Source organism: Macrobrachium rosenbergii, chromosome 14, assembly GCF_040412425.1.
Source record: "Macrobrachium rosenbergii isolate ZJJX-2024 chromosome 14, ASM4041242v1, whole genome shotgun sequence".
Lineage (NCBI taxonomy): Eukaryota > Metazoa > Arthropoda > Malacostraca > Decapoda > Palaemonidae > Macrobrachium > Macrobrachium rosenbergii.
The window spans coordinates 55035612-55063449 of NC_089754.1; the positions used below are offsets into that span (position 1 = coordinate 55035612).

The following is a 27838-nucleotide window of genomic DNA, read 5'->3' on the forward strand; positions in this document are numbered from 1 at the left end:
AGATATGCAAAGTACAAACAGGGACACTAGTGCAGTTATCTTACAAACAGCAAAAGGAATTTTACAGGCAAGATAAAATTACAGGCAGTGCCTGCCTGCATTCTGGGCCGTTTTTAGAAGCAGTTTAAATGAATAAAGCCATCACTCTTGATATTTAGAAAAAAATATATATAAGAATGTATGATACAGCACCGTCCTTTGAAAAAAAAATTATTTTATACTACTAAATCTAGGCGTTGATGATTTAACTAGGGTACTTCACGGAACTTGGCAATTAAGTTGTCAAACTGTCTCACATAAACAAGGAGACACTTGCACGCGAACAGTGCCGAGAGAAGAACTCACCTGGTTCGCTAACAGCTTCTGGTTTGCTAAGAGAAGCTGTTGCGACGTGTTGTCCAGCTCTTTCCTCAGGTTAGTCACTACCTGCTGGTGTTCTACTTCCATCTGCTCCAACTCGATGACTCTGGTCCTGTACTTTTCCTGTTGAATGGAGAACATAACTTCTTAATTTTGTAAGAATCTCCCGACACGTGTAGACAATAATTGTCAAGCACATCGAAGCCACTTTCAGACCAGTCGACCCTAGACCGATTTTTTTTAAATGATCCTAAAAGACAAAACTTACGCCATTTTCAGACCAGTTGACCCTAGAGAGATTTTTTTTAAATGATCCTAAAAGACAAAACTTACGCCATTTTCAGACCATTTGACCCTAGACCGATTTTTTTTTTAAATGATCCTAAAAGACAAAAATGAAGCCACTTTTAGTACCTGGTACTCGAGGGCCTTTGTGCCGGTCTTCCCTGATTCTTGTAGCATGTGCGATAAGTTTTCATTGTCATCTCTCGCTCTCTCCAGTTCTCTTTTGTTGGTTTTGTCTCTTTCTTCCAGAACCCGGATCCGATCCTCCAGAGTCCTGATCCGGTCCTCGTGGGCTGACTGTGAGAGGAAAGGAGAGGAAGACCGACATGTTATTACGAAAATGTGCACAATTTATTCCAGGAATGAGTCTTCAGACATTTTATCAAGCTTTGCGAGTATAGAATAGAAATAACTGTTAGGAGAGGGCGGACAGCAAGATCTCGGGAGGAAAGAGAACACGAATGGAGGTACAGCAAAAGGAATCAAAGGGGTTGCAGCTAGGGGCCGAAGGGACGCTGCAAAGACCCTTTAATTAATGCCCAAAGGTGCACCTGTTTCGTTTAGGTTCTCTTCGTTTCCCAATCTTACCTTGGACTTCTGCGCGGTTTCTGCAATATGCTTGAAGTCTTGGCTGAGGCGGCCGATCTCAAGCTCGCGATTGGCGATCGTTTCTTTATGGGCGTCGTTCATCGCGACCAGTTCCATCTCTCTCTGGCGCAGTCTATCCTGTTTTCGTGGACGATAAGCAAATTCAAACACAAACACATATAGATAAACGATCTCATGATCTTGTGGTTATGAGGGTTCAACTGAAAGGCGAGGCTGGGTGGCTTAAATACTATCCTTTTATTCCCATTGTGCCTCTATTGGCCTAAGGGGTGAATTACGTGCCAGATAGACAGTCGCAATCAGGGTTAAGACGGGGATGGTGCTAGCAACCTTACTCGGAAATAATTGCTGAAAGTTGGAAGGGTGTCACCTTTGAGATATACTGTAAACATTCAAATCGATTCTTTTTTATGTTAGCTCAAGAAAATACAACTGTTGCTCCCGTTACTTTTGTTGTTGAGCATCACAGCACTTGACACCTAGCAACATGATGCAATGCAGTAAATAATATATATAGTTTACATACACTCTTACAGAACAAGCCAAACTGCAATAAACTTAACCAAGGAGCATAATTCCTAGACCTAAAAAGAATGGAAAGGCTAAGAATGACAGTGAATGGCAATATTTCAAGTAACAGATGATGAATCAGGAAAGCGTAATTGAATGTGACCTATTTAATTGGGAATGAAATTTTATGCTCTTGGTCCACGTTGAAAGAGGAGAAGCCTTTGGAGAAAATGTCACTAAACCCAAGCGGCCTGCTGCAAATGTCTTCTGCTTACCATATCCATCTGGTACTGATGATTTTGTTCCGTCAACGCCTGTAAGCGTCCCTGTAGCTCCTGAGCCTCTCTTTCTATGTTGGTCTGTGCCAATGAACAGATAGAAACAGCCATATTATTCGCTTTTGTTAATGGTGTTCACTTAATTCAGTTCATCTTTTTAGAGCTTTGAATCAAAACATTCATTGCTTAATAAATAAGAGATAACAGAAAATAAAATAGAAAAATGAGAAACATTACGATAGTTCTAATGTGACTTTCGTTCGCCTCTTCCAGCACTCTGATGTTGGTGGCTTGCTCCTGAGCTAGTTGTTCTTGTTGCTTCTTGTTTGTGTGTCGGCCCGAAGAGCGGTAACTGCTTCTGTTTATGGAGTCCAGGCTACTCTAGAAGACAGATTGAGGACGAGGGATGAGAGGAGTATTCACCTAAACAGAAGTTCGCAGAGAACTTCTATACACGATACAATGGCGTTCGGACTTCCCAGCGGAGAAACTATAGAACTGAATTCAGTTATAAGTTTTTCGGCAGCTGAAAGATCTAGTTATAAACTTTGCTATTGATCTGTTATTGAGGAACCTTTGAATACAAAAGGGTGGAGAAAAGATAGAAAATAAACCAGTCGACAGTATTTATACTAAGTACAGGACATTGGTAGTACTATAAGGTGTTGCCATGAAAATAGTCCCATAACTTTCATTACAAGTTATCAATTTTAGTTAATAGGTAAAAAATATCTAAGCAGAGAGGGACTTCGACTGTATTTATTCCCCGTGAATGAGTCATTTATAGAGTATCTTTATAGCAGACCAATAAAAAAAATAACAATACAAAAAGAAAAAAATTAAACTTACGATCATCTCGAGGGTGTCCGTGTGATCCCGGCTGCTAGGTGCGGCAGCTTGCTGCTGCATCTCGAATTGTTCCCTTTTGCTCTGGTGGCGTCCCGACGTCCTAGAGCTACTCCGGCTGTTGCTGGCGTTGCTCTTATATAAAAAAGATATTAATTTACTTTTATTGTAGCCGTCAAGGAAGTTTTTTGGTTTGCTTCGTTTGTTAGCAGAATTGTGGACAAACATTATGTGAGGAGTTCTACAAAAATTCTACCGATCGTGGCCGTGTGGAGTTCTACAAAAATTCTACCGATCGTGGCCTTGTGGAGTTCTACAAAAATTCTACCGATCGTGGCCTTGTGGAGTTCTACAAAAATTCTACCCATCGTGGCCTTGTGGAGTTCTACAAAAATTCTACCCATCGTGGCCTTGTGGAGTTCTACAAAAATTCTACCCATCGTGGCCTTGTGGAGTTCTACAAAAATTCTACCGATCGCGGCCTTGTGAATGACAAAAATCATTAAATTTTGGGAGGTGGGATTGTTACAGCTGACTACTGAATGAGGACAGTTGATTATCGAAAAAACGAGCCCTTCATCTCATAAACTCAGTGGTCTGTGAGGAAGGCGCGCTACAAGCAGCAACAGAGGTAAAACTTGACTCGAGTTCCCTTGCTGATATGGCAACGGTAATACCAACAGACACGTCTTGTTACTTTGAGTAAGATCAGTTACTTACCCTACTCAAAACAAAAAATAATAATAAAATAAATAAATAAAACGAACTTTTGCATTTACTTAGGTTTAAATCTGCGTTCTGGGTAAGATTTCCTTACGAATCTTCTTAGGCAATCACTGAAAAATTCTGATAAATCTGTAAAAACAGCGTAGTCAAAATTGGTTTCTATGTTATTACCACAGTTATAAGTAAAAGCAGTGGTATTAGTTTTAGTAGCAGTAATAGCAGTAGTTTTAGTAGTACTAGTACTAGTAGTAAGTGGAAAATGAACTTACAATGATTCCGTTGTCTCCCCTCTGCCCTTGTTTTTCGTACTGATCTCTCTTGCTCTTGTGTCTTCCTGAAGTTCTGGAACTGCTTCTGCTGTTGGTAAAATTGCTCTGCTGGAGGAACGAACAAAATAAATTAAAAGCTGAATCACCACCTCTCTCTCTCTCTCTCTCTTTCTCTCTCTCTCTCTCTCTCTCTCTCTCTCTCTCTCTCTCTCTCTCTACATTTATCCAAGCCTGCAAAAAGAGATCAGTGTTCGATTTCATAGAAATGAAAATTTACGATACAATAATTTACGGTTTCAGCAGCTGTGAATATTTACAGCACTGGATGAGATTTACAGATCGCCTCAACCTCACCAAGAATAATTAGGTTTGTTTCTTTCTAAAGCCTTTTACCTTGCTTTAAACAGCTCTATAGAACCTTCCTGGCTTTAAACGACAGTTGAACCTTCCCTTCGAAACGTATCCCAGAGATTAAACTTATCATCCAAATACTTCCAAAATCTCCCTCTTTGTGTCTAATCTCCCTCCACCTACCTGTGGATAAGGAGGCCTTGGTGGCGGGAATCCCCCCGCAGACAGTTCCGTGATGGAGCTCGCCGAGTCCAGGGTGGAAGGCGGGAGATGGACGTCCTCGAAGCCATTGCGGTTGCTGCTGTGACTTCGGGTCAGCGTGTTCTGGGACGCAGGGCGCTGTGGTCCTCCCGCTCCCGCAGCTTCTGAAGAAGACTCAGAACCGCGCAGCGTTGGAGGGATGAGGGACGCGGTCGCTTCGCTGCTCTTGTGCAGGTTGGGCTCGGAATGCGTGGGACGGAACGCTTTCTTCTTCTTCTTCTTTCGAAAGCTGTTCCGGAAGCTGAGTCTTGTGCTTTTCTGGTTGACCAGAGAAGAGAATATGAATAAATAAATATACATACATACCTATGAATACTTATACACATGGCTCCAGTAATTCTTCCCGCCTTCAAAGCGGAATGAAGAAAACTGCTTCAGTACTATACTTACTCGCTCCTATGCCGGCATCTGTTCCAGCAATTCAAGGTCTTCTTCAGGACTACTCCAGATTCACAGTGGATCTACATTCTAATATAGCAGGGTACAGCCAAAAATTATTGAAAAACAAGAATCGAAATTGAAAATATTATAATTGAACACAAATTTCCTAGTTCAGAAACGTGATTAGCTCTTGTCTCCGGCCGGGATGCATGAGCAGTATTGTAGCAGTTTTATTGATCCTTCCTTGAGAACTGGAAAGAGTACTGGAGACTGGAAAGAGCACGGGAGACTGGAAAGAGTACGGGAGACTGGAAAGAGTACTAGAGACTGGAAAGAGTACTGGAGACTGGAAAGAGTATGAGAGACTGGAAAGAGTACTAGAGACTGGAAAGAGTACTGGAGACTGGAAAGAGTACGGGAGACTGGAAAGAGTACTAGAGACTGGAAAGAGTACTGGAGACTGGAAAGAGTACGGGAGACTGGAAAGAGTACTAGAGACTGGAAAGAGTACTGGAGACTGGAAAGAGTACGGGAGACTGGAAAGAGTACGGGAGACTGGAAAGAGTACGGGAGACTGGAAAGAGTACTGGTACTGGAGACTGGAAAGAGTACTGGAATCACATGGGAAACTGGGAGAAAATCCCACGGTTGCTCTAAGTAGTAATACGAATGGAATGGAGTGGAATATAGAGTTTAGGCCAAAGGCCAAGCACTGGGACTTATGAGGTCATTCAGCGCTGGAAAGGAAATTGAGAGTAGGTAGGTTTGAAAGGCGTAACAAGAGAAAATCTCGCAGTTGCACTATGAAATAATTGTTAGGAGAGGGTGGATAGCAAGATGGATGATAATATGAATGGAGGTACAGTAAAAGGAATAAGAGGGGTTGCAGTTATGGGTCGAAGGGACGCTGCAAAATACCTTAAAGTAATGCCTACAGTGCACCGCATGAGGTGCACTGGCGGCGCTATCCCCTACGGGGACAAAGTACGAAGCAGTAATAGTTAAAGAGGCTGGACAGCAAAATGGAAGGAAGTAAAGGGCTAAAAAGTGGGTGCAGGTAGGGGCCGAAGGATCACTTTGATAATGCCTACAGTGCACCGCATGAGGTGCACTGACGGCACTATCCCGTGAGCGGAATTGAATGCCATATCCTCACGTCATCTCGAGACAATTACAGGGAGCTAAGATGCCTGAAAACATAAAAAAAAAGAAGAGAGTCTGAAACACACCTCTCATTTCTGCCAGCAACAGAACAGGGCCGAATCTCTCTTTACTCACATCTCCCGCCGGAGCGAAAGGGTCCTTCAGGTATTTCTTGACTTCGTTGTGGTTGAACATGCCGGCCAGGTCCTTGGGCAGTTTCCCACCTCGTTTCTTCAGGTCGTGCTTGACGCCTTTCTCAACGAGCCATTTCACCGTTTCCAGGTCGCCGAAGCCGGCTGCGTAGTGCAGCACAGTCGACTGGTCGCCAGTCCGGGCGTTCAGGTCGCAGTTGTATCGGTAGAGAACCTTCAGGACGTCTAGTTTCCCGTGCGCCGCGGCAACGTGCACGGCTCGAAGCTCTGGTCAGAAGAAGATATAGAGACGAGTAAAAAATGCGTCGAAGTTTTTTCGGAGCGATCGAGTTTTCTATACAGCGTGTAATCAAGGCCGCCGAAAATGGATCTATCTTTCGGTGGTCACGGTATGGTGCTGTATGAAACTTTAACCACGGGCCGGTGGTGGCTTATTCTGTATCGTTGCCAGAAGCACGATTATGTCTAACTTTAACCTTAGATAAAAACTACTGAGGCTAGAAGGCTGCAATTTGATGTTCGATGACTGGAGGGTGGATGATAAAATTACCAATTTGCAGCCCTCTAGCCTCAGTAGTTTTTAAGATCTGGGGGCAGACAGAACAAGTGTGGAGAGAAAAGCCGGCACGATAGTTTTCTTTTACAGAAAACTATATTACGATAGTTTTCTTTTATTATTATTATTATTAAACTATAAAAACCACCACTGACCATAAAACATGTATACAGTCTATAGTCACTTTTTACCAGACACATGTAAATTGTAATGACCACAATGCCCTCTTGAACTTCTCGAGTTCTTCACATTTTTTCGATAGGCTTGTCACTACAAAGCCTGAGATCAAAATGCAAGAATATGAAGAAATTCTGATGTCCGCAGCATGATTCGAAGCCGCACCCAGAGTATCAGAACGAGGTCAGGTCGGCAACTTGACCTCAGGGACTAGAGAGTATAGGGTTAACGGTCTCTCGTTCAAAAACAGTCAATGCTGAAACTTGCGACTGAGAGTGGCCGCGAGTTCCAGTAGACTAAGGCACTGGCGGTAGGCTACTTTTTCAAATGGATCATATATTAAGGATATCAGAAAAAGGTGGAAAAACAATCTATGAACATTAGCACAGTATTTTATAACAATGTTTTATTTTGTAATGTTACTTACTTTCATTATCCATGATCTCAGTGGTGGCCCCGTGCTGTAGAAGTAGTTCGACCATTTCACTATTTCCTGTTTCTGCCGCCAGATGGATGGGCGCTGCCCCTGTTCATGTAAAATTTTATATATATATGTAATAATGATGAAAAAATTAACAGCGTAACTCGGCTGAGCTTACTGGTGTCTGCAAATTGTTCATTGGACTAAGCTTGTTAAATATAATTGGCATTTAGTTCATAATATTTCTACTTTAAGTGACTCTGAGCTGATTAACAGCTCTCCTATGGCTGGCCCGAAGTGTTAGACTTATTTAACGTGGCTAAGAACCAGCTGGTTACTTAGCAACGGGACCTACAGCTTATTGTGGAATCCGAACCACATTATAGCGAGAAATGAATTTCTATCACCAGAAATAAATTCCTCTAACTCTTCATTAGCTGGCCGGAGAGTCGAACTCGGGCCTAGCGAGTACAAGGCCACAACTCTACCGACTCTCCCAAGGAAGAGCTCATGTTATGCTGTAAGTATGGAGTGTAGTGAAATACGGAGGTTCTTTGTCTCTTGATAAAACCGGGAAGAGGGTTAGAATGGCCTCAGACTTTACTCTCATATACTTTATCAACTAGTCTGTCTCAATCATAGCTACCAATAGAGCGAACCCTGACGATAAATACCACAAGTTACCCCTTTCATAATCCTCTGAGGTACCGGACGTAACTACACTTCTAGAGCACACGCAGATTATACCGAATCACCCAAACTTCTTCAAGTCACAGAACGTACCCCAGTCGTCCTTCAGTTTGCTCTCAATCTCTACGTCAGCGCCCCTGGCGATGAGCAACCTGGCCACTTCGACGTGCTCTCCGGCAACGGCGAAGTGGAGGGCAGCTCTACCATCTTCCATGCCCCAGTCGCCCCTGGCATTTACCTGGGCTCCTTCGTCGAGGATGCTCGCGACTTCGTCCACGTCGCCAGCCTTGGTAAAATGTACCTTGGAGTGGATATATAGTACTATTGTTATTGCTAAGAAGTTCACAGTCTCGTGAAAAAACAATCTGTGTCGTGAAAATCCACAATTATATAGTAAAGTATATTACTATGTAAAGTGAGAGGTTAGTTTTACGTTAACAAAAGTCTTTCTCTGTTTTACAAAGATATATATTTGCTATATAACAGTGGATTTTCATTACACATTACTGTTATTATTATTGCTTCAAAACAACGAGAACGGCTATTGGAGGCATTAAACCCACAATGTGTTTCTTACAAAAACTATAAGTATTTGGTGTACTAATGTTCTCTTGAATTCATGGGATTTAAAAAATTAAATTATAATATAATCACCTCCAGAGAGATAATTACATTAGCCTATAGTTAATATTCTTAAGCAAACATTCAATGAAAGTGGCCAAAAATGACAGTAATATCAAGCTCATAAAAAGTTGAATGTTCATTTGTGACAAAGGTAAAAAAAATAAAACATACCAAAGAGAAGCAAAATATAAAAATAAGAAAATTAATTTCTCAACAGTTGTTGAGAAATGTTAAATAACTAAGGGGAACATGGAAAAATGTGTCTGAAAACGGCTGAGACTAAGTGCGCACAGATGGGTGAAAGTGATACTACTATTTGCAGCAACGTGATATGTACAGCATATATTATTATAATTTCTCTGGCTCATTCAGAATAGTTTAGTTACACTACGGCAAACCTGCAATTTTCATTATATTATAGTTACAAAAACAATCAATTTTCCTATGAAAATTAGATTTTAATCAGCCGTTTTTGTTAGTCATTATAAACTCTTTTCCTTATTGATACGTCTTACTTCGTTACAGTTTATTAAATTAGGATACGATACTGGTCTGAAAGTTAAAAGCAAATGCGAGGCATCATGAGAGTATTATAGACATCACCATGATGGCTTAGAGTTAATACCTGGCACCCTTCCTTTCACGAGACGTTGGGTTTGATTGCTATCTTACTCGCTAAGATAGCAAGGCCTAACCAACAAACTCTGAAACAGATACTGCCTAATAAAACCATTGTCTAACAGAATTATCAGCTGGAGTGAGTAGGCGTTTAATTCGGCCTATTCATTGTCTGCCTGTTTGCTTAAATGGGCAGGGACTATGAGGGGGCTACCTTGGTGGCACAACCTCTTAATGGGACTAATCCTTTTTTTTTTACACTACCTAGAAGATAACGCAGTGAAATGTAAATACGGAGACGTATTTGGAAGAGGAACATCAACCGCAGAGTGCTTAGCCTTACAAGTCCTACTGTATAAAGTCTTCTCTCGGCTTAGTTCGTGAGGTTAGGGAATAGCTTCCTATCCTTGCATAGTCAAAGGAGAAAGTAGTACTAGATGTACCATATCATCAAGGAATGGGGGATTTTAACTTATTCCAGCAAAATGTGAACACTTGTTTCCAAAAGATATGGCTAGTTGTCGGGATCCACATGATTGTTTTTAAAGGACATGATCTTCGACAAATCCTGGTTGCACAGGTAGTTATTAAACTTTCTAACATAGGTCTACGGGCTTCATTTTCTGAAGGCGGTGACTAAGGTTCAAAATCGGTAACAACTAGATACGCAACTGGGTTCACTTCAAAAATGGATTAACTGTGCCGCCTTACCCCATAGCCTATTCATAAAAAAAAAATAACCGAACTCCATCAATAGCCGTTTGAAATGCCTTGCAGACAGACAGTGAAAATGTAGGCTAATCTGACAGACACATGTGAACATAAACATCCTCCGGCTTCTACTTTTTCAACATTTATGTTTGCTTGCATGAAAACCATTTTAATTATGTTAGTCCTTCCTAAAAAAAGATATTTTTCGGTCACCAAATCTTCACTTCATAGAACTAAGTCACATGCACTATTGGGAACTTGTGTAAATATTTTTTCAAGACTGTGGTTGTTTACCTACAGTGAGTGATTCATGTTCCAATAATAGTTGCTCCTCGTCGCCATGATAAGCAATCCATTCTGATACTGGACTGGCCAAGTTTGTGTTCTGATAAAAGTGTATATACTGAATGGGCTTAGGTTGCAGTTGTTGATCAAAACAGAAAACGAAGAACACTATATTCTACTGGTGTATTTAGACAGTATTGTATAAATTTAAAGCCTATATCATTGGGAACAGATGAAGCTCGTGTCAATTCCCAAGGACCATCGGTTAAAGGACTACAATTCACTTTCCATCTTCCTAAAATGGTGAGTTATGCTTCTTTACCAAACATTTATGTACTTTATTGAATGATGATTCTTGCTTCAAGTACATTTTGTCTACAAACGCCGGATCAGAGTTTTCTTCCCGCCATCAGTAGCTACTCTTGATAACACAAACCAGGTAGCCTCAGATCGATATTCTTATTTTCACGTGTAATATATATATTGTTGAAATAATACTGTAAAATGAAACCCACTTTAGTTTACTGCCAAAAGCGTGGAGTCGATGGGAAGGTAGACCTCCATTCGCGTTGACAGAAAAATATATTTTAATAATAGAAAAAATATGCTCGCACTGCTTCGTATTGGGAACGGACGAGACACTACTTGCCCGCGATCATTTGTGGTATGGTGTGCGTAGTTTTTAGCGTAGATGGATAACGAATGCTCGTCTGTGTGTACTCTTGACATAAAGGGAAGATGATGTTTGGTGATAGTAGTAGTAGTACTTCGGGATTCTGCTCTGAAACGGCTCTTTGCCGTTGAAACTCGAATCAAGGACTTTGGAGAGCCAGTTCCCGAAGGGTTTTCTGGGGTCGTTATCTAGGATTAATATTCCTTGGGAGTCATTATCTTTATGATATTTACAGTCTTTTGTTTATGTTTTTACGGTCATCCCCAACGGGCTTGTATTAAGCGCGCATCGAAGGTGGATGGGTACATGCCGTGTTAAAACCCCTGGGGGTCACTAAGAAAGATCCCCAGTTTGTGTTGAAACAAATACGCAACCTGGAGCGTGCATGCCTCACCCCAGTGTCTCATAGCGTTTGTAATCCTTCTGTCCATCACCAATGTAAGTACATAATATTTTAAAGCTCTCGTATAATACAGGAAAATGAAACTCTACCAGCTTTTAATTTTCTATTGGTCCATGTTTGAAAAAATCATTGCAAACATCTCTCTGGAAACTAATTTTGTACAGGGTATTGCGTCTCTCTCTCTCTCTCTCTCTCTCTCTCTCTCTCTCTCTCTCTCTCTCTCTCTCACACACACACACACACACACACACACACACACACACACACCGGACATGTTTCTTTTCAAAGTACAATAACGCGCTTATACTAAACATAGGCCTACGCAGTGAGAACATTTTTCTGAAAACGCATGCGTTGCCTCTTTCAGTTCTCACCCATACTTTAAACAGACCAGGAAGCAATAATAAATGTTGTTTTTATTGTTGTAATAAGCTTTCAGCGTGGAAAAATTAAATGATGGCAGTAACGGTTTGCTTAAAAATTTACTCCTAGGCAGAAATGCAGACGGAGAAAAAGAAAACATCTTACCAATCTTGGCTGTAGGCGTTGATCCATTGCTGAAGTTTTCAAAATTAATACAACGGCGTCAGGAGATCAGGTATTCGTTCCCTCGTTAATGTGGTAAAATCCTTCACAATTTTTCCTCGTCTTCCCTAAGTCATCTCAAGAGGAAGGCGTTACGGGATCTTTCTGTTATTATGTATCAGTTGGTACTTCGAACACATGAACGAAATTGCCCACTTTGAAACTTATCAGCTTGAAATTCCTTTCATTGGGTCCATGGCACGGCAATTTTTATATTGCCGAAATCATCACAAAATGTTTAAAGCACACTTGGAACTGCACAGACCCTAGTTACGAATTACAATAGGTTTTAAAGCTCCCAAGCGAATCATAGGTCTAGTATGCACTTTTCTGTTTAGAAACTACGTACGCCAAGCTATTGCACTCAGCTTTTAATTGTGATGGCAACCACGGGGTCTCTTATCTTACAGGAGGTTGCTGGCTGACCTTATTTTGATTTTTGTTTTCTAAATGCTAGACAGCAGTATAAGTCATCACCTTATTGTAGATTTGGACTACAGATTCCTTGCTTTGTACAGCTGCTACCGGATAATGGTCTGTAGGGTTAGCCATGGCAATAAATTTCCGAAACCATATAAGGTGCAACGGATCTGTGGACGTATGTTTCCCGGTGTAATCTGCAAGATAACAAAGTTCTTATCACGCCCCCTCTCAATAGTCAACCGTCAATCTTATCACCCTCAGTAGTAAGCTTATTTCTTCCAATGTTCATTTTGTGCACGTAATCTACTGTGGTTTTAATTAAAACATTGGGAGACTTTTAATGCTAGTTCTAGACCATACTGATGTGCGATGAATTAAACATTATTAGGCAAGATGGTAATACATACTTATATAGTCTATATACACAATTATATATATATATATATATATATATATATATATATATATATATATACATATATATATAAACTCAAGCCCGTTTTCCGCCTAGAAAGGTAACTTTAGAAAGCTTTGCCTTTCCATTCCTCAGCTAAAATTTCCGCCCTGTCTCATCTGAGCCAGCACAGTCGACTGACTACCTGGTATTAGTACCTTAATTCGCTGCATAAACTGACAGGTCAATCCCGTTCTTGCATGAGATTCGAACACCACATTTTTGTGATGATGCGTCGAGTGTCCTAAACATTATACAACAAGATATTTCATTATAATGATGAAGTACAAATCGCATAAGCTAGGAATCACGTTGATTAAAGCTTCTTGGAAGTTCAGTTGCCATCAATCACTTTCCCATGACGGATAAGACCAAAAGTGCTAGCGCAGATAAGATAAGGTGGCGGTTCCTCCCTCAAGAAATATATGTATACAGACTTTCTTCAGTGCACCACAGCTTTATTTTTTTTTTTAAATTTACCATTCACTATCATGCTATTCTGAACTCGCGGGCCCCACTGAGACTCACTGCCCATCTCACCTACCAGATCTGTAGCGTGTTGCAGAAATTGTTAGTCTAGCATTGGTAGGTTACCAACCAGTTCGGTCATCTGTAAACCCCTGATTAATAATTGTCCTATGTGTTTGCCCCTTTTTTCTTGCATTCCTTTACGCCTCTCTTCGCTCTCTTTGTCTTTTTGCTGCTCTTGAATAATAATAATGATGATAATAATAGTATTTAGGCTGGTAGCGTCTACGTGACTGTCCTGTTGATGGCAATAATCCCAGTAATGTTCTCTGGTAAATAAATCAAATAAAATTACTTGGCTTTTTAGTAATGGGGTAATAAGTACCCAGAATATATTGCATTCGTATGAATGGGTGCACATCAGTAATAATAACAGTAATGATAAATTAGTAATAATAATAGTAACAGTAATGATAAACATTTAGACCAGTTGAATACAGCGATTTTTGTTTTTCACTGGTGCTGATGTATTGATGTAATTTAATATTCGTATCATATCATTTTCCATTTTTAGCTCATTCAAATATACTATATATATATATATATATATATATATATATATATATATATATATATATATATATATATATATATATTTACCCTAATAAGTAAAAACCTGTCTTATTTATTAAAACGCAAAACTGTACGATACCGTAGGCTAAGTTTATTTAAATTGTAACTTACAATTCAGTATTGGTTCTCTGTGAGCACGGGGCTTTCAAATCAAATTCAGTGCACCTCATGCGGTGCACTGTAGTCATTACTTCAGGTTCTTTGCAGCGTGCCTTCGGCCCCTAGCTGCAACCCCTTTCGTTCCCTTTACTGTACTTCCTTTCATATTCCCTTTCCTCCATCTCACTCTCCTCAACCCTCTCCTAGCAGTTGATTCATAGTGCAACTGCTTTGAGGTTTTCCTCCTGTTACACCTTTCAGACCTTTGACTGTCAATTTTCGTTTCAGCGCTGAATTCCATATTCAATTCAGTTATACTGCATAAAACGAGAACAGAGTAATAAAAGATATTGATATCGCCCAGGCTGTCTCCGACATTAGCGTATAGCTCTAGGCTTAGCCAAGAGATCAGCTCAGCTGCGCCGCTGTCTCCTGTACTTTTCTTCTTATCAGAGGAATTCAGTTGGAGCTTATCAGGCAGATAAAATGATACATTAAGAATTATAGCATGTTATTTGTGCAATCGTGGTGGTGGAGGTCCGAATAGGACGATAGTCACCTGTCAGCTGGCGCCACGGGAGTGTGAAAATTTTGCATTTGTGTTTGTAGATCAAGGGACGGACTGCTGCTACGGAATTTAGGTAAGAGAGAGAGAGAGAGAGACGCTTCAAGTAGTCTATGAGTTACCAACAGTATTGGAAGTTTTTAATTGTGTTTTTAATTTATGTAACTAAAGGAGAATGTTCTGGACTGAATTATTGTTATACGTTTTGAACACTTATAAATTTGCCTTCCCATAGGGGTTAGGGCCGTCAGTGTACCTCATGCGGTGCACTTTAGGCATTACTTAAGGTTCTTTGCCAGGTCCCTCCGGCCCCTAGTTGCAACCCCTTTTGTTCCTTTTACTGTACCTCCTTTCATATTTTGTTACTTCCATGTTACTTTCCACCCTCTCCTAACAATTGATTCATAGTGCAACTGCTTTGAGGTTTTCCTCCTGTTACTTTCAAACCTTCTTACTGTCAATTTCCATTTCAGCCCTGAATGACCTCCTAGGCCCCAGCGCTTGGCCTTTGACCAAAATTTATATTCCTTATATTCCATATCATAAAGTTAGAGAGCAGAAGAGGGTCAACAACAATGAATTCTGGAATAAAAGGATATTTGTTAGTAAGGTCACAGAAGGTGCTTCTTCAAGATTCTTTAAATATTGAGCTCTCATTTTTCTTTCTTTCTCTTCTAGGTGAATAAGTTTCATCAGTCTGGTCCTCATAGTTCTCCAACGGCGAAAAATGGTTAGTGTTTTATTTGTGTACTTCGATGGAGTCGCATTTATTCTTAAGAAAGGCACTGCATAGCTATAAAAACCTGCCTTAATCATGGATAATATTTGTTGATCGGTGTAAGATGTATTTCAAATTATCGCAGTTGCTCTGTGTTCTAACTCAATTTTGGTTGTTTGAAAGAGTTCATTCAGTGTCATCATAATCATTAAATTTTGGATAACGTCTATATGTTACAGGCAGACAGCGAAACCAGGCATTTTGCGAACTGCCTGAAATTCCAGGCAGATAGCGAAATGCACATAGGGACATTTGATCTTCCCAGTGGCTAGTACTGAACAAGGTTAAACAGTGACTCACCTACGCTGTTTTGCCGTGTTTAGTACTAGCCCCTGAGGGGTCAAATGTATTTTGCCGTGTTTAGTACTAGCCGCTGAGGGGTCAAATGTATTTTGCCATGTTTAGTACTAGGCCCTGAGGGGGTCAGATGTATTTCACCGTGTTTAGTACTAGCCCTTGAGGGGTCAGATGTATTTCACCGTGTTTAGTGCTAGCCCTGAGGGGTCAAATGTATTTCCCTGTGTTTAGTACTAGCCCCTGAGGGGTCAGATGTATTTCGCCATGTTTAGTACTAGCCCATGAGGGGTCAGATGTATTACGCCATTTTTAGTACTAGCCCTGAGGGGCCAAATGTATTTTGCCATGTTTAGTACTAGCCCCTGGGCATCAAATGTATTTTGCCATGTTTAGTGCTAGCCCCTGAGGGGTCAAATGTATTTCGCCACGTTTAGTACTAGCCCACTGAGGGGTCAGATGTATTTCGCCATGTTAAGTACTAGCCCCTGGGGGATCAAATGTCCCTAAGTGCACTTCGCTATCTGCTTGAAATATAGAGACGTCATTGATAAGCCAAATTTAACATTTGCTTCCATTCTTTCAATAAAATTCTTCTCTGTACAACTTATCAGAATATTTTACCAATACCCTTTAACTGCCTTTATTTCCAGGATCCTAGACAGGACTCGAAGGGCTTAACTGTGAGACGCCCTGCTAACAAAACGACGCCAGCTGAAGAGGTAAGAGAGTGATCGTATAAACTAAGGACAAGAGAGAGAAAAGGTCTATCCAGTGGGGTGGAGTCACCTCCCACCTGGGGTACCTACGTAGGCGATGACGTATCTCAGAGGTACTTGCTCGTTACGGCAATTCGCCTGCTGACGCAATAAGGGGGTAGACAAAGCTCCGCCTACGTGGGGGATATTGCGGGGGGGAAGTGGGCAGACCTTCTCTTTCTCTTGGCCTTGGGATAAACTATACTAGTAAACAAAAGGAAATAAATATTAAACAAAACGGATCACAGAAGTAAGTCCCATCCTACTGATAACAGGATTCAAGTTTTCTAAATCCCAGACATCCTGCAACATAGTTGATTAACATCAAAGGCAATGTAATGTCTTTTTAGCTGAACTAAGCTCTGGCCTTATGGCAACGCGGGTGGTTGTTCCTTGGGCAGGTCCTGGAAAGTTGATGCCCAGTATTACGTTCAAGTAATTCGAGGATACTCTGTAATGACGTCATTCAGTCATTGCCATGTGCTAGGTTTCTTTTGTACTCTGGGTTTCTGTTCCTATTTTAAACATTTTTCATTTTGTATTTCGTATTTTCAATTGACTTTTTATAATTGTATATATATATATACGTATTTATATGGGTATCTGTATCTATACTCTGTTTGAAATTCATATATATATTATATTTTAGGTTTTCCACTCATATTTACAAGTCCTGTTGCCCTTCAGGAATTTCTGCAGGCAGCCTTCACCGGAGATAACGCGAAGATAAGTGAACTTCTCAAGGATGGGGTCAGTGTAGACGTCGCCAGCAGTAAACCCGGAAGAGAAGGTCAGGTCATCCTAAATATGGACCCATGAATTTCATTTTCTTTCATTTCATGGTTGTAATTTTACTGTGGTTATGTCATTTGGCTTTGTATCAGTTTATTCTGCTTGATTTTGGGAATGGCTGCTCCTTTCCCGTACTGTTAAATCACGTTCTTGTCAAGTTCTTTGCGGCGTCCCTTCGGCCCCTAGCTGCAGCCCCTTCTATTCATTTTCCTGTACCTCCGTTCATATTCTCTTTCTTCCGTCTTACTTTCCTTAACCCTCTCTTAACAGTTGTTTCTTAGTGCAACTGCGTTGAGGTTTTCTTCCTGTTTACACCTTTCAAACCTTTTTATTCCTGTTTACACCTTTCAAACCTTTTTATTCCTGTTTACACCTTTCAGACCTTCTTACTCTCAGTTACCCTGTCAGCGCTGAATGACCTCATAGGATCCCAGCGCATAGCCTTTAGCCTAAATTTTATATTACATTCCATTCCACGTAAATATTTATGATGTATAATTAATGCTAATGATTCGAAAACGCTGTGTGGATATATAACGAAAATTCCATTGAAAAGTTATTATTTTATAGAATCTTCTGTAAGAGAATCAAGTGTCAGTTGCAGTGTCGCATAAGGAAACAATCAGTTGACTCGCCTTCTCTGCCCTGAAATGGTACACCGCAGTATCTGCAAAATTTTCGAAATTCAGATATGCCCCCTGTTGGGCTCGTGAAACGCTAATACACAAGTTACTGCAGTTTCAGACTGATTCTTCATTGCTTTATTTAGGGGGTCTCGTTTGAAGTATCTGCAAAATCAGTAGTCAGGCAAGAGAAAACTGCAGTATCCGCCATTTTTCTCAGTTCTGTATTTTAGCAGATACTGCAGTCTTCTATTTTAGGGCAGTTTTTCTAAATGAGGTTCCTTTTCTCTTTATGAATTTAGGTTTAACTGCGCTGCACCTGGCTTGCTGGAGTGGGAAGGACGATGTAGTTAAACTTCTTCTCTTTTTCCAAGCCAAGAGGAAGGCCGTTGGCAAAGGTGAGTTTCTTGTTCTGTTTATCTGTCTTTGAGCCTGGCCGAGTGACTGCTGTTTATATTGACATAGTTTCAACCAATGCAACTCTTTTTGTAGTCTGGCTGAGTGACTGCTGTTCTTATTGACATAGTTTCAACCAATGCAACTCTTCTTGTAGTCTGGCTGAGTGACTGCTGTTCTTATTGACATAGTTTCAATCAGTGCAACTCTTCTTGTAGTTTGGCTGAGTGACTGCTGTTCATATTGATTGTTTCAACCACTGCAACTCCAGAGCTTAAGTATTTGAGGTCATGTACATAAGCATATTTATAATTATGGGGTTGCTGTGTATATATATGTAAAAGGAACAGTATTTTGTTCAGTGGAGACGGGAAAAGAGTAGTACTACAAAGAAAGTAATAACTGCAGTTATATGATTCCCTAGAGAGAAGTAACAATCATACCTGTAAGGTTCGTAAAATTCAAATTGTAACTAGTGAAGATAAAGGGAATTTGTAAAGAACTAGGAAGTTAGGTGTGAGGTGGTAGTGAGTCTGTGTTTATGAAAACAATTCGATGCGAGACATTACCAAGAAAATGGGAAATGAGGACTTGCCGTCCTACTTCTGTGAGTTGCCACCTCGCCCTGCTCGATTTGTTTGAGCTGAAATAGACACAACAAGCAAGTTGGAATTTAGAGCATACTTGACTTGTGTAAGAGTTGGCATTCTCGTCAACTGGATATTTAATCTTGTAAAGAGATGGCATTTATCATTCTATTTGTAATCATGCTTAAATTTTGATAATTAATCTTGTAAGGAGATCTTCACTACCATTTTATTTTTAATCCTGTTTAAATGACTTCTGCACCATTTTTATTTACTTGTAATGTCCTTTTTCTGTAAATTATAATGAGTAATTTCCAACCTCTAGTGTGCAAGCTGATTGAGAGAGAGAGAGAGAGAGAGAGAGAGAGAGAGAGAGAGAGAGAGAGAGTGATTCTGTGGGAGAGCTAAGAGACTCTCTGTCAGAGAGGGACGATAGGCCCTTTTATTTTTGTAAGAATTAATCGGCATAAGCTACAGAATAGCAGCGCTATAAATCTTTCATTCCGACAGTCCAAAAACTCCCCAGCGACAGCTGTAAGTGAGATCGCCCAGAGGAAGGCGAAGCCAAAGCTACATGTAACAGATTTTGGGGGTTAGTCCCGTCAGTGCACACTGCTCGGTGCAATGTAGGCATTACTTAAGGTTCTTTGCGGCGTCCCATCGGCGCCTAGCTGCAACCCCTTTCATTCCTTTTACTCTGTTCATATTCTCTTTCTTCCATCTTACTTTCCACCGTCTCCTAACAATTGATTCAACATCATTTTCAGCGCTGAATGACCTCATAGGCCATTCATTCAGTGGCCTAAATTTTATATTCAGTTCATCAGATTTAACAGCCAGCTAACAGTGTCCGCCATTCCAGGGATGAAACCGGTTCATTTTGCTGCCAAAGGGGGCCACGTGAACGTCCTGTCGGTGCTTTGGAACAACGAATGTAACATTAAGAGCAAGAGTCTCAAGGGGAGGTCGCCCTTGCACGTTGCAGCCGACAACGGCAACTTTGAGGCGGTCAAGTGAGTTCCGGCCATTTTCGAAGAGGGAGTTTGCTAACTTCGTCCTCTTGAAAATCAAAAACACTTAAGGAGTCTATGTATTAATTGCTAACCTCAGTTTTATACCTCAGTTTCACACTTGTCTGTATGGTTGACCAGTTTCTCTTTAACAAATTAATCATTCTTAGTATTTTTTCTGAAGACCTACTCTTAGTTTCTGACATTGGACTTAAGGGCTCAATTATTTGTGCTATAGTCCTAACTTGGTGCCCACAGTATATCTTGTTACAATACCAGACGTTACTCTTTGCTCATCCACTCTGGTTTCGCTGTGTCAACACGTGGAAGTTCAGCTAGAGGAAGATTCATCCTTGTTCAAGTCGCAGATTCTTAGTATTTTTTCTGTAGATCTACTCTTAGTTTCTGCCATTTGACATAAGGGCTCCATTATTTGTGCTATAGTCCCAACTTGGTGCCCACAGTATATGTCATTACAGTACCAGACATTACTGTTTGCTCATCCACCCTGGTTCCACTGTATCAACACATCTAAGTTCTATCAGTAAATATTCCTGTCCTGTACCACACCAGCTGCATTCAACATTTATTGATTGAATATTTTGCAGTAGTTGCAACTGGAACATTACCTGCAAACTGCTCTGCCCTAAAATGGAAGACTGCAGTATCTGCAAAAATACAAAACTGAGAAAAATGGTAGATCCTGCAGTTTTCCCTAGCCTTACTATTGATTTTGCAGATACTGCAAATGGGACCCCCTAAATACTCTTGGAAAACATCGAAGAATCATTCTGAAACTGCAGTAACTTGTGTATTTTGTGTTTCACGAGCCCAATAGGTGGCATATCTCAGCTTCGAAAGTTTTGCAGATACTGCAGTTTTCCATTTTAGGGCAGTGCTGGATCTTAGTCTTTTCTCTGTCAATAGCACAATTACTTTCCTTTCACGGCAGATGGTTGGTAGAAAAGGGTTCATACTTGAACGCCAAAGACGTCAGAGGGAAGACGCCTGAAGACCTTGCTAAGGACGCCGGGTACAAGGATGTTGCTCGATACCTGAGGGAGAAAGCAGAGGAGGTAAATACTGAACAACGTTTTGTTAAATATCGTGGATCTTTCCTAGGTAGTGACCCCCAACACGGTTCGGGGGTCGTTATCTAGGACTGATATTTCTTGGGAGTCATTTATCTTTATGATATTTACAGTCTTAAGTTTAAGGTTTTACGGTCATCCCCAACGGGCTTGTAGTACTAAACACGCCGCAAAGGTGGGTACATACCAGGTTAAAACCCTTTGGGGTCACTATCTAGGAAAGATCCAATATCGTTAACCAACACATCAGTGCTAAAGAACGATAGGTGTTATTGTATTTTCGTGGTACATCTCTTAAAACCTATCATTTCTCATTCTATCGGGATGAGTCTCAGAGCAGATAGCTCACTACATCGGAAGCCTTGAGCACCAGTTTATACTCAGAGCTCTTGAATATGTACAAAGTTAGAGGTGCATTTCACTGAGCATGCTTACCTGCCTGTCTGATTGGTTTTATGATGAATGCAATATACTTAGACTAAAACGTATGCGTGTATGATGGTTCAGAACTATACTTTATAACTATACTTTATCATACTCGAGTTATAATGATTAAACATCATCCATTTTCGACACAAAATCTAGGCCTTCGGTCTAAAACCTGTATTGAAATTCGCAGTAGGCCTACTTTGCGCAGACATAAATACCTTTTATTTTTTATCCATGACATGGCTTAGTACTGGCTCTCAACCTTCGGTTGGAACATTGTATTTGGGAAGTTTTAAGCATAATTTTCGTTGACCATCTTATTTAAAATTAGGGTGCATTCATATTTTTTAATCCTAATCCAGTGAAGTAATATAATCACTTAGGCCCAGAGTGCTTGCAGATGTAGAGCATTAAGTTTTGATTAATCATTTTTATTTTTTCATGTGCTTACCTGTCCTTTACTTTCTATGTGCTAGCTGATTTTTTCTGTTAGTGGGTCTATTTTAATATTGATTCTTGATCGTTTCACTCTGGAAAGCAATTCTGGGAACCCAAAGCCCAATTTTCTTCCTTAAATGCATCCTCACTTATTATGGACAGCTACTGGGATTCCGTATGAACTTGCAGTTCTGAACCAGAAACAATAATAGCTTCCCATTCCAATAATGAAAATGAAGAGTTCGAGGCTTAAATGATTCTATGTCCCTGCCATTCTTGAGATCCCATTGAAATGAAGCGCGCAGGAGCTTACAAACACCAACGTAATCCGTCGTAGAACTCAAGTGCCTTGTCTAGTCAAAGTGCTACGACCCTCGATTTGGGGGGCTTTGTGGCATTCTCTGTCATTCACATTTGAAATCTGTGAAATGCGGGTCTCTGGCCAGTGTTTACCCAGACTAGACCGATAATTGTCTAGTTTAATCATCGGTCAGTTTGATTACTGGTCTAGTTTGACTGTAATCAAAGTAAACCGATAATCAAGAACAAGTTAAATTCGGTTATGATTTTCGTTTTCCAGCCGAATAAGCCTTGTTCTCCTCTCCTATTGATGTGCTTTGTTTCAGTTGAAACTGGATGGTATCACTGGCATGAGAAAGCTGGGGGAAGGAGCATTTGGCGAGGTATACCTAGTGAAGAAAGATCTGAGGTATTCTGTGCTGAAACAGGTGAGTGCTTTTACATAGTGTTATACATACATAAATATTATACATATGTATATCTATATACATACATACATATATATATATATGTATATATATATGTATATCTATATATATATAGATAGATATACATATATACTGAGCTCAGAGAAGTAGCCCTGCCCATTTACAGTCAATTATAATTTTTTCAAAATAATCAGACAATATTAAATCTGTACTTTATTCATTTTAGCACGACGTCTTGTAGTACATATAGGCTAAAGCAATAATAATTAATACTAATAATACAGAAACTATGACTTGTAAGACTAAACGGTGCACTAAAGAGGAAGCAACAATAGGCTACTGGCGCTTATAGTCTCCCAAGACGCTGTGTTTCATTGCATTGCTGAAGTCTCTTCGCCTTCCTCCTTCAGATCAACTTGGCCGAGCTGGAGAGGAGAAAGCAGGAGTACGCCCACCAGGAAATCAAGCTGCTGAAGTCTCTGACGCATCCGTACATCGTGTCTTACTTGGTAATTACTAATCAGTATTATTTGCTCTTTGTTTGCTATTCATTGTGCGCCCGTATCAGTATGGAGCAGCACAAACATCGTCTGGCTAGTACAGTTGTAACATGTCGGCCTCATAATCTCGGGGACCAGCATTCGCTCCCCGTCAGGGTGCAGATGCAGTAGTGAGACTGCCTACCGGATGGTTACGGCCATGAGTGGCTTTATGGTGGGGTTGGGGTTACCCGGCTGATGTCCGACCGAGAGGCAATACCCTGTGGGAGGACTGAAACCACCAAACTTTCAACTTTAAAGGGATTATTAACTTGCTAAGCTGGCGTCCACCGGTGAGATTTGCTAATGTAAACATAAAAATCAGATCCAGGAGAAGATGAGCACATATGGAGGATTAATAGCCTGTGGGAGTTGTATTAGAGACCACCATGCTTGAAATAGGCCCACGCCCTCCCTGACGTATATAAAAAAAAATATTACTATAATTTTTTCTTTTCCGGCATGAGGTTATGATAAATACACGTGTCAATGAAACACTGACGTTACCTGATACTAAAGTACCGTACTTGGGCAGAATTACTGTTCTTATGCTCTTCCTGAGACGTATGCTAGTATTGCACCATTTGCCATGCCCCTAGGTTAGGTTAGGTTAACTTACATTCTGTTTGGTAATTTGGTGTGGGAAACATAAAGAGATTATTTTCAAGGAAATTCTGTGGTTAGTTTTTAAGACATAGCGCCACACTTTTTTCAGGGAAAGGCCCAGGTACTCGGTTACACCTCGGGAAAATGCAACCCGGATATCTAAAAGCAGGTGTAACGGGTTATTATATAATACTTTTCAATCCCTTTGCTCTTTCATTCAGGGAGGTGGTTTCAAGGGAAAATATCTGTACATCGAGATGGAGTACTGCAGCGGAGGGGACCTCTATACAAGGATCTGTGACCAGAAGGACAAGAAGATCCCTTTCGAGGAGACGCTGCTGGTCAACTGGTCGCTGAGGCTGTCCTTAGCTCTGAAAGTAAGGATACAGTATCTGTTTTTTTTTTTTTTTTTTTAGAATGCTAGTATTAAGTATTGGAAACGTAAGAAATTGAAATGGGTATATAAAATTGATATAAACTTTTTTTATCTTTTATTAAAGAAAATATACAATATTTTACATTTTTAATAGTATTACAATCAGAATTTAATCAAAGTTAACTTGACTTTACCAGAAACAACTATAATTTTATCGTACCATTCGGGTTGACATATTTTATCATGTACATTTTACAAATAATCTATGTATTTCAATGTTAATGTTTTTCTGTAGTTACCCATATAAGATTTTATCAGTACATATCAATTTTTTATTATCCTTAATTTTATAAACAGTCTAATACTATCGTTTTCTTTTATTCCTGCTTTGTAATGAATTTAAAGGCATACGTACTGTTCATTCAGTAATCGAAGTTGAGCTGAGAATATTCAGCGCAGAGTACATCTGTTCAAAATAGGTCTAATCAATATTTAACTGATCTTTTTTTTTTCTTACAGTACGTTCACAGCAGAAACATCCTTCACAGGGACCTGAAGCCCCATAACATTTTCCTGACGGACAACGGCGTCATCAAGTTGGGCGACTTCGGTCTAGCCAAAGCCTTGGAGGATTCGTCGGCTGCCACTACGTATCTAGGCAGCCCTGCGTACATGGTAACTTTGGACATACGCTTGTTTACTTTTATATATCATCCCTCGCACTTTGCCGGGGCAAATGGAGTTTTTTAGTTTTCTGTAAAAGGAAACTATTGTGCCGGCTTTGTCTGTCCGTCCGCACTTTTCCTCTCCGCCCTCAGATCTTAAAAACTAGCGAGACTGGAGGGCTGCAAAGTGGTATGTTTCTCAGCCATTCCAATCATCAAACATACCAAATTACAGCCGTATAGCCACAGTAGTTTTTATTTTATTCCAGTTTAAAATTAGCCACAATCGTGCTTCTGGCAACGATACAGGATAGGCCGCCACCGTGCCGTGGAGTTTGAGTGCGGATTTATTTTTAAGTTGCTGCTTGAAAAGACAGCTATTGTTCCTTTTGCCTTAGTGTTGTAACTTTCTCCGCTCCTTTTGTGCATTTATTAGTCTCCGGTTACTAATTTCCACTTGCTTTTTACCGTTTTTTTTTGCTCCACTTTTTTTTGTCTTACGTTGGTATTCTGGTCTGTGGTGTCCTTAGATCGTTACTACTAATACTACTGATGGCTGCTCAGAATGATAACCGTAATTGTAACAACAATGATCACATTTTACAGAGTCCCGAATTACTACAAGGCAACCCCTACGACTCTGCAACCGACATGTGGTCCTTCGGTTGCGTTATGTTCGAGCTAGCAGCTCTCAAGTTGGCCTTTCCTTACAAAAATGTAAGTAAATCTAGCGTTTTTCCTTGTAATTTTTGCATGAGGTTACATTTTGACTGCCTGAACGTCAGTGTTCCGTAACGCTAAACTTTTCTTTTTCGGGTCTGGGCCAGATAAGAGCCCTGGGTTTTTCACCTGGCCGCTCCACAGGCCTCTAAATAAAAGAATGTGCAGGGGTCACAACGGAGTGTAGCAAAAAGTATTCAGACAGACCAGTTAAAACTAGGGATATTTTTATTTCAAATCGTCTTGCTCCTATCCCGAGTAAGAATGAATAGAAATATACTGTGATATATGAGCTAAATACTCCTGAAACTCAAGAAAAATGTTTGTTTTGTGCAATACTCATGGAAAACAAAACACGTGTCTCCAGCTCTGTGTCTCCAACCACAACGAATAGGAACTTGACTGGGTTCATCAATTTATCAAACAGCACCGGCACACGAGCTTTCGTAACTATCTGAAGGGGCGTGGCGATAGCAACATCATTCCAAAAATCGAGCGTTAGAATTTTGCAACGGTCCTGAAGAATGTGATACGAGTGGCAGTGGGAACCTAGAAAACGGCTGAGTAAATGAAGACTGCGTATATTTTGGCTCTACTAAAAGCATTTTGTTGGGATGATGAAGTGATGAGTGTGTGTTTGTGTGTCTGTGTGTGTGTTGAGGATTTGCCCGCTGGTACAAATACAAAGTTTGGAATGTGTAAACGAGTGAAACTTTCATTGCTGAGTTTAGCGGAGTTTTGCAGGTTCCTCAAGGACTGTAATTAAGATCTTTTTTTTTTATTACATTGCCTTCTTGTAGACTCCTCACACAGGCTGCGTCCAGACTTATTAAGCTTAAGGATGTGGAATAGAATCCACCAGGAAGAACGAGAAACAAAACCCGACAGATGGAGGGAGGAGGTGCGCACACTGGGTCGTCTTTTATAGCCGCTTCTGGTTCCAGTTAAAATAATCTCCTGAACTGTAACAACTTAACCTCTAAAATGTTAAATCTTAGGGGTAAGGTTAAAAAAAATAACTAGTCGGTAAGAATTCATCCCGGTTGGTTTTTATGAAGGAAGGAAAGACATCAGTTGGTAAACCCCAGAACAACAAAGGACAGTCGGCCTAATAGATCGCCCAGTGCCCTTATTGATTCCAACTTCTTTCTCTCCTTCCCAAAGCTCGAATTACCCAGCAGCTTCAGCCGGGGATACAACGACGTCATAAAGGCGTTGCTGGTGGACGACCCCAAGAAAAGACCGAAGGCAGCAGATATCCTCAGACTCCCCCTTTTCCTTGTAAGTTGAGGCCACTGTGGAGGGAGCGCTCGCTCGCCATAACAGTTGTAAGCTTTAGACCTACTGATAAAAACGAACATTTTTGAAGCCTTTAAAACTGATTGTATTATTTAACTCCGAGGTCGTTGGACATGATTTTCTGCTCATTTCCTTTCAAGAACGCCCTCGAGAGCCAGATGGAGGAGAAGGAGCACCAGGTGGCCGAGCTCAACCAGGAGGTGGAGGACTTGTCGTGCGAGGTCGAGAACCTGACGCGGGAAATCCAGAAGCGAGACGAAATCATTAGAAATCTTCAAGGGAAGAAGACACCGAGTTAATATGGACGCTATGAAGGCAGACTGAACTTTTTTTTTAGATATATATGATCTCTCTTTTACGATTAAGTTGAGCTTTTATGTGTGTCGTCTATATATCTGTATAATACTAGAACTCTTGACACTTTTGTTTGTTTGCGCGCCGGAATTTAAACGGGGCTGGTGCTTCCCTTCCCCCTTTCGCGCCTTTTACCCTACCTTCTTTCATATTCTCTTTCTTTCATCTTACTCTCCACCTCTCCTAACAGTTGATTCATAGTGCAGCTGCGAGATTTACCTCCTCTTACTCCTTTCAAACCTTTTACTGTAAGTTTCCGTTTCAGCGCTGAATGACCTCACAGGTCCCAGTGATTGGCCTTTGGCCTAAGTTCTGTATTCAATTCACTTCAACCATGTTGACTTCCATAGTTCCTTATTCTTGGTATCCGTTTGCGCTCATCTCTCATTTTTCCTCTTCTTGCGAACCCCTGGGAGCTCACTATCTTTAGTGAGCTTTATGACAAGCAGTTGCCAGCCATTACATGCTATATCTCCGTATAGTTTTCTTAAACACAAAATTAGCACCTACATATCAATAATTTTTCTGACTTTTGCCATTGCTCCATCCAAACAACACAGTATACCAGATATGGAACAATTACTGTTTACCATTTAATGTTGCTTTCTGCGTCTTCTTTCACAGTATTCTAATTGTAAAAAATCATTTTATAATTGCAGCAATTAAATATACTCTCAATGTACATGTTTCGCCTGTTATTTTCAATCACAATTCCCCGTCGAAATGAAACAGGCCCGATTCTCTATTGGTTTCTGAGTGACGTTGGAGGAAGCCACCGTCTAGGCCTAGGCTATAGTCT

At 40.5% G+C, this 27838-nt stretch overlaps 2 protein-coding genes across 3 annotated transcripts in view; one reads left to right on the plus strand and one right to left on the minus strand.

The window, feature by feature from the left end:
* Window positions 1–12528, minus strand: part of LOC136845553 (ankycorbin-like) — a 16928-nt gene extending 4400 nt beyond the window's left edge. Inside the window, exons 1-12 of the mRNA XM_067115734.1 lie at window positions 11858–12528; window positions 8109–8316; window positions 7332–7430; window positions 6155–6438; window positions 4418–4753; window positions 3884–3991; window positions 2892–3023; window positions 2280–2423; window positions 2040–2123; window positions 1234–1371; window positions 775–942; window positions 346–483 (exon numbers count right to left, since the gene is read on the minus strand). Coding sequence (XP_066971835.1) covers window positions 346–483; window positions 775–942; window positions 1234–1371; window positions 2040–2123; window positions 2280–2423; window positions 2892–3023; window positions 3884–3991; window positions 4418–4753; window positions 6155–6438; window positions 7332–7430; window positions 8109–8316; window positions 11858–11884 — 1866 coding nt within the window. The 5' untranslated portion in view covers window positions 11885–12528. The remainder of the gene's footprint in view (window positions 1–345; window positions 484–774; window positions 943–1233; window positions 1372–2039; window positions 2124–2279; window positions 2424–2891; window positions 3024–3883; window positions 3992–4417; window positions 4754–6154; window positions 6439–7331; window positions 7431–8108; window positions 8317–11857) is intronic.
* On the plus strand, window positions 10436–27723 carry LOC136846172 (serine/threonine-protein kinase Nek5-like). Of its 2 annotated transcripts, none has more exons than XM_067116986.1 (14): window positions 10436–10556; window positions 15235–15286; window positions 16282–16350; window positions 17074–17176; window positions 18104–18199; window positions 19647–19797; window positions 20747–20870; window positions 22379–22480; window positions 22891–22989; window positions 23847–24002; window positions 24521–24676; window positions 25273–25383; window positions 26551–26667; window positions 26826–27723. In XM_067116986.1, exons 2-14 carry the CDS (start codon window positions 15284–15286, stop codon window positions 26982–26984), a joined length of 1446 nt encoding a protein of 481 aa, XP_066973087.1. In that variant the 5' UTR covers window positions 10436–10556; window positions 15235–15283; the 3' UTR covers window positions 26985–27723. The 2 variants fall into 2 exon arrangements, with proteins under 2 accessions (XP_066973087.1, XP_066973086.1); XM_067116985.1 differs by lacking the exon at window positions 10436–10556 and adding an exon at window positions 14502–14632.
* The last annotated feature ends 115 nt before the right edge of the window (window positions 27724–27838 follow it).